The sequence below is a fragment of the Vigna radiata genome, chromosome 8, assembly GCF_000741045.1.
Source record: "Vigna radiata var. radiata cultivar VC1973A chromosome 8, Vradiata_ver6, whole genome shotgun sequence".
NCBI classification, from domain to species: domain Eukaryota; kingdom Viridiplantae; phylum Streptophyta; class Magnoliopsida; order Fabales; family Fabaceae; genus Vigna; species Vigna radiata.
In genome coordinates, this window is record NC_028358.1 from 36,937,475 (window position 1) to 36,944,055 (window position 6,581).

A 6,581-nucleotide genomic window follows, 5' to 3' on the forward strand; every position below is an offset into this window, starting at 1 on the left:
ATATACAAAGTCCGATAATCCCCTAATCCAATATAGCATCATTACTATCTTTCTGGACTCAAGGCAATCGCAACATCATCATTATCATCTGTTCACATCACTACAGCGGTTATTATAAACAAAAAACAGTACATAAACAACAACAAATACAAAAGAAAGATAAATTAATATGAAAAAGAAAAACAAAAACATACTAGGAGACTCCGGACAGACTAGACAAACGGATTCTAAGCAACGACTATATCGAATGGCCACGAGAGACAATCCACTAAACGTGATTAATGTAAGATGAGATTAAGGGTTATTGAGCTGTGATTGGACCCTGATTAAGGCTTTCCTAATCAAGGTCCATAACCAACAATTATCATATTATCGAACGAACATTTATTGACTTTAGCATCATAGAACCTTTGACTGATATCCTCCGAACAGAACTCGAACTAAGGAAGGGACGAAGTGTAAAGAGGACGATAGGCCTGAGGAGACTAAGGCTGAAAGGAGGAAACGGACACAAGAAAGACTGATCGACTACAAGAAGAAATTGGATAGGAGTTAAATGACTCGACCTCATACCAGAACACATACAAATTTTAACACATATAAAACATTTATATCAACAGTAATAATATATACTAATACCCATAGTAGACTTAACCATTGAAATACATGTATTAATATTAAATTTAAAACAAAGTTTAATATAAATAATAAAACAACACGTAGAACTAAGTATAATTAAGTTTATATATATATATATATATATATATATATATATATATATATATTCTTGAAATAAATTTTAATGATTTAACAATGCATATAAAATTAAAACTCAAACATAAAATTATTTTCAATTAATATGCAGAACATGTTAAACAACTGTGCATTAGAAAATGAAAATATAACTAAAAGGTAAATATGGAAATAAACTGCATGAATTAATACCCATCCTCACCATTGACACATTATGCCAGAATTTTAAAATTTAAAAATCAAATTCATATAGCAATTGGATTAAATTACAGCATTCTTAGAATCTAATTTATCTGAGAAAAATATTTTTTTTTATTTGAAAAATGTACCAAAATTCAGAATTCACAAAAAAAAAAAGTAAAGTATCTAAATCCATTTAGATTTAATTAACTTTATATAATACAAATATAAAAAGAAGTACACTCCCATTTACTTGTGACTTTACAAAGAAGAAAATAACTCATTGAAAAAGAATTTACCGTAAATAAGAAGACCCTGATTTATATATAGGGATGAATTAGTTTTTGCTCATAATTAGAAAGAAAATTTCAGATCCTACTTAAACTCTACTTCTTTAAGTAGTATTTTAACTTCTTTTTTTTACACAAGTAGAATATTATATTATTATAATTAGAAAAGCACAAAATATTCCAGAATTTTTTTTCATCATAAATAAACGTTGATCGAAAACTATATTGTGTTAAAATCTCACAACAAACTCGTTTCACAGTATATTATTATTTTATGGCAAAAAATTGACAGTGTTTCAGTGATGATTTATTTATCCTGTTTAAGTTCAATCACTTTTTTCTTTCTCCAACTTTCCCTATAGTTTTGCCAAATCCATAAATAAAAGGAAAAAAATAAAGAAAAAAGATAGCTATTTGGAGCAGAAAATACTGAGACAAGATGCGTTGTTTACAAAACTGGCCATGCATGTGTCCGATTGATACAATGACCTAGCTGTGATTCAGAAGAGGGGCTTCTGTGCTCCCTTCTATGTCATTACTCGACTTACTATCTGGCTTCAGCATGCAAACAAAACAAAGAGAGATTATCTGCAAAAATTGAAAGATTTCAAAGTTAGTAAGAGAAAGAGTGTGCAATACAAGAGAAGAGAAAGAATTTAGAGAGCTTACCATGCATATGGACGCACATAAAATACTAAAACCTTTACATTCAAAGGGAGCATTGCTAGATAAAAACCATGCTGAAACAATATTTACGTATGTTGTGAGCATCGAGAGTAGTCAAATGGCCTAATAAGCATCTACCAAAAACAGTATTCAACTCACAAGTCAATGGACTCATTGCAATAGGTGATAACAAATCAGATAAAGATTGTGCCCCAGCAATAAAAGTTTGTGCTTTTCCCTGCGGTGAAGTTAAAGCATAAAATCAGAGAAAGAAGATCATATAAAATGTGTTAAAAATTATTCTGCGGAAGATTGCAGAAATTATATCCTCAAAGAGCATATGTTTATAAACATAGTACGTGATGGGATGGGAATACTATTGTCCTCGAGTGTTGTCTCTCTCTCTAGCTTGAAAAGTGTTCATCTATTACATTTTCCTAAGGAATAGTAGATGCTACAATAATGTCTGTCTGAAAATAACATCATTTTCATTGTTCGCTAAATCGAGCTTATGACTGTTTCTAATTTTAGATCTAATTACATTCACGGAGAATTTAGCAGGAGATTACACATTAGTGAGAAGATTTTGCTTTAGTTCACTGATTTACTGCATGGCTGTATAGCTTTGATGAATATTTCAATACATATTGGATGCATAAAAGGGAGAGCAAACCTGATTGGTTGAGCTTGTCGCATTTGAAATAATAGCATAAGTCTGCACGACAAGAAATTAATAGTCATTCCAGGATAATAGAGTTAATTGTGATATAAAAGTGGAAAAAACTTTGTCAAACATGAGAAAACTAAATCTACTACTCACGNCAGGTTTCACAAGGACATAGATGATACCAAAAGAGGCGCTTAAGTATGATACCTGCATTGATGAATTAATTTCTCTGTATTACAGTCGTTAAGGAACTGCAAATTGTAATTTTTAGCAAGACATACATATGAAGTGTGAATTTGTATGATATTGCAACAAATACCTGACACAAGGTACACTCCAGTTATAACTTTTTTTTATCTAAGTTATTTAAGAAGCTTATAGAAGATAAGGTGGTAAAGTTGAAATACAATAGTCAAAAAAATAAACAGAAAGATGTCAATTTTACGTACCCAAGGTGCCCATGCTAATCCATAGAGCCAAGCCTACACAGAAATAAAATACGGATAGCACAATGGTATCTGCAAGTTTGCTTTCACGAAGCAAGGGAAAAGTAAAGTAACACGAGATAAATTACATATGCTATTGATGCAAGCAAGCCAGAGCAGAGGATAACTTTCTCTCCAACCAATGGATTGAGTATTGGAAGCAGCAACATCTGGAAGCCAACTGAGAGTAAGCTCTTAAAATAATCAACACTCTTGCATAATCAGCTTATCAATCACTCATAGAAGGCTGATTGAATATAACTAAGTCAAACAATTTTAGACATGCAGAATATTAATTGCGCAATAAAAATACAATTTTAGTACAGTGGAACAAAATGAACAAAAATATTTGGGAAATATAATACCTGAGAGAAGATTGAACCGATTCCCACCATCATCAGAAGTTCTGAGAACTGATTTTTATTAAAGCCAAAAACAGCTTTCAAATAGTACTGCACAGGAATTGTGAGACTGTCAAACTATATTGAATCAGAAAAAAGAAATTTGTTAATTATATACTAGCACTAAAAAGAGCCTATTTTTTGTACAGAATTATCATTAATCACTCTCTTAACAACTTGGTAAAAAGAGCCTATTTTTTGTTTTCTTGAGTAAGAAAACTACTATCCAAAAATAGTTAACCTAAAAGAAGAAGGTTTATCATGGCTAGAAAATCTCTAACACTGTCAAGAAAACCAAAGACTCAGCATAAGGACTTCAAAAATAATAGATAAAATAGCTTGGCAATAAGTTAGGGCATTGAAACATACCAGCAAAACACTAGTTATGCCTGACATTCCCAGCTCATAAAAGAAGGAGACAAGAGCCATGCCCCTTAAAGTGGGACTGAAAATTGAAATATAGCAGAGTATTTACGATTCGTGCTTTTATATATATATATATATATATATATGTGTGTGTGTGTGTGTGTGTGTGTGTGTGTGTGTGTGTGTGTGTGTTTATATGTATATAATATAATATTTTACAAAAGAAAACTATACAGATAATTAAATGTGACAATAAAGAAATAATGCGTAACATCCAAAAAAGGGAACCTGAAAATTACTATTTCTGCAGCTGTCCTCATAGATTTGAATCTTTGTTGGGGAACATTAACAATTTTAGCCCAGAAACCTGACTCTTGATCATCTTTCGGAGCTAGTATCATCGTTTCAACAAGAAAGAACTTCATATAAACTGGACAAATGATCAATAGTACAATTGAAACCTGAAACCATTGAACTGTAAATCAGATTCATTCCCAAAGGACAAGTACAGAACATTTATGAATAATATGAGCATAATGCAGCATTGATAACACACATACAGCAAAAATGTACTTTTCAGGAAGAAACCGAGCCAGTAAATCCCCTAGAACATGTGAAGCAGAAAGGAGACCACTAATCCAACTAAATACTGCTGCCCTTTTGCTTTCGCTGACAACATCTGCCTGACAGAGAAAGTATACAGGGTGCAAATAAAATCCTTTACCGAATTATGTTGATAATTAGTTAAGAAAAAATTCTCACCGCATATGCAACAGCAATGCAAAAAATACTGCCTTGACTTATTATGTTTGAAAATGTGCGAAGCACATAGTAGCCATAGACAAATCCCTCGGACTGACGCCAGACAAGTAAAACTGCAATAAGCATATAGAAAGTACATGAAAATCCATAAGCAAACACACCAACATGAAAGTAGAGAAATCATCAAAAGTTTCTATACGTTTACTGAGGAGATCTGTTACAAAGTAATGAACAATTTGCTACAAATCAAGAGATGAAGAGATATTTGTTGTACATGTTTTTGTAAAGGCTATATAACAGGCAAGCCTCTCTGTAAGAGAGAAGAGGGTGGCGCACAAAGATGAGTGACCAAAAGATTTCAACTAAAAACTCACTTTGATGGTCTACATTATAATAATTGGAATACGTTGATGGAAAGTCTTCTATCTGCCAAGGGTCTATAAAGCTTGGTTGAAACTAGTGTTGAGGAGCCTGTGAAGGGGCTATGTTGACTAATGGAATGTTGCAACTGTTGGAGAACACAAGCAAAGGATCATAAAGTTAAGCATTATCTTTTTCACCTTCTAGCTTTTTTTTGGATCTTTTGTTAAATCACTGTTTAGATTAATTAAATGGATGAAAATAACATTCACTTTTCCTGTCGATTTAATTTTTCTGTCCAATGCTTAAATTCTAGTTTGAAGTATAACAACTTGACATCACCAACATGTTATATTGAGCAAAATGTTGAGTCCACATATTTTTATGTATGTCTTTTGAATATGAACAGGTGAAACTATACTTAGATCAGTTGTGACCAAATCAACATTAAGCTGATTTTCAGTACTTTGACAGACAAAACTTGAGCAAAAAACATGATCCAAAATAAATGCCTCATCAGTTCAATTTGATACCAATTTTGTGAACTCAGCACAAAGGAGATTGAAAGCATAGCATAATAAAGGGCTTCATTAACAACGAAATTTAAAGTTTTTGCCGATTAGTTTATATTGAGGCGGTAAATTTTCAAAGTCTTAATGCATTTGAAACCAACGAGCATACCGAAGGGAAATATAGACGTGGAGATGGTAAAAAGGAGCATGGGTTTGCGACCATGCTCATCTGAAAGTTGCCCCAACAGTGGAATGACCACCATCTTGAAAACTCCAACAATCTGCAGAAAAAAGTTACATCATTGAATCTAAAACTCATTAAAAATGAAATCAGACCTCCTCATTATACTCTCCTCACACACACACCGAATATGTCAAGTAGGGTACGATGTACAGGGAAAATAAAGAATCACTGAAATGAAATGGACCAATTATTGGTGAAACTGCCATAGTCAAAATGCGAAGCAGATGTCAGTTTGGTTCAACAAGAAAGATGGCAATAGATATAGGGTTGTGATGAGAGCTCAGAAAACTATCTCCCTTCTCCCCTTTCTTCATATAGCCACTAAGGTCATGATTAATGACAATTTCAGCATAAATTTCCCAAAAACTTGGGATAAAATTATGCAGTGCTTCATCAGACAAATTGCCCTTCACTAACATTTCAGCAAGACAACCCTTGAAAACTTTAATGTAATATTAAATATCTTCAATTGCATGATTCCAAGGCCTCGGAAGTCTCATCCTTTCAATTCCCCCACCGACCCAGAAGATGACAGAAGAAAAAGCAGAAAGAGCAAGGGTTCATGCATGATGAGATGATATGAGTACCGTTTGTTGAAGGCCGTTGATATAAATAGCTTTGGAGCAAGTTGAGTCTCCAGGGCACAAAGCAGAGGTTGTGACATCAACAAGAACGGAAACTGTCATCTCCTCAGCAATCCAGTGGATGGTAAGTGGCAGCAGCAAGTGAAGCATGGGCCTCATTTCTTTGAGGCCTCTCAGCCATGGTATGTCTGTGCCCTGCAACATCAAACGTTGTACCGTGTTCTGGGACACCGCATCCAAGAAATTGGATTGTTGTGTCAGAAACTTGTTCTCCGACCTTTATAATCTCAAATAATTTGTTTCTATTCCTA

At 33.3% G+C, this 6,581-nt stretch overlaps 1 protein-coding gene across 3 annotated transcripts; it reads right to left on the reverse strand.

The window, feature by feature from the left end:
- Window positions 1-1,508: 1,508 nt before the first annotated feature.
- Window positions 1,509-6,581, reverse strand: LOC106769839 (hippocampus abundant transcript-like protein 1). Of its 3 annotated transcripts, XM_014655616.2 has the most exons (14): window positions 6,274-6,580; window positions 5,612-5,723; window positions 4,571-4,683; window positions 4,369-4,491; window positions 4,097-4,269; window positions 3,812-3,887; window positions 3,407-3,493; window positions 3,131-3,211; window positions 3,006-3,038; window positions 2,710-2,763; window positions 2,563-2,604; window positions 2,049-2,127; window positions 1,893-1,963; window positions 1,509-1,811 (listed from the first exon to the last, which is right to left on the reverse strand). In XM_014655616.2, the coding sequence occupies exons 1-14, from the start codon at window positions 6,472-6,474 to the stop codon at window positions 1,713-1,715; spliced, it is 1,344 nt and encodes a 447-aa protein (XP_014511102.1). In that variant the 5' UTR covers window positions 6,475-6,580; the 3' UTR covers window positions 1,509-1,712. The 3 variants fall into 3 exon arrangements, with proteins under 3 accessions (XP_014511102.1, XP_022641125.1, XP_022641124.1); XM_022785404.1 differs by lacking the exon at window positions 4,369-4,491 and having other exon boundaries at window positions 6,274-6,581; XM_022785403.1 differs by lacking the exon at window positions 3,812-3,887 and having other exon boundaries at window positions 4,108-4,269; window positions 6,274-6,581.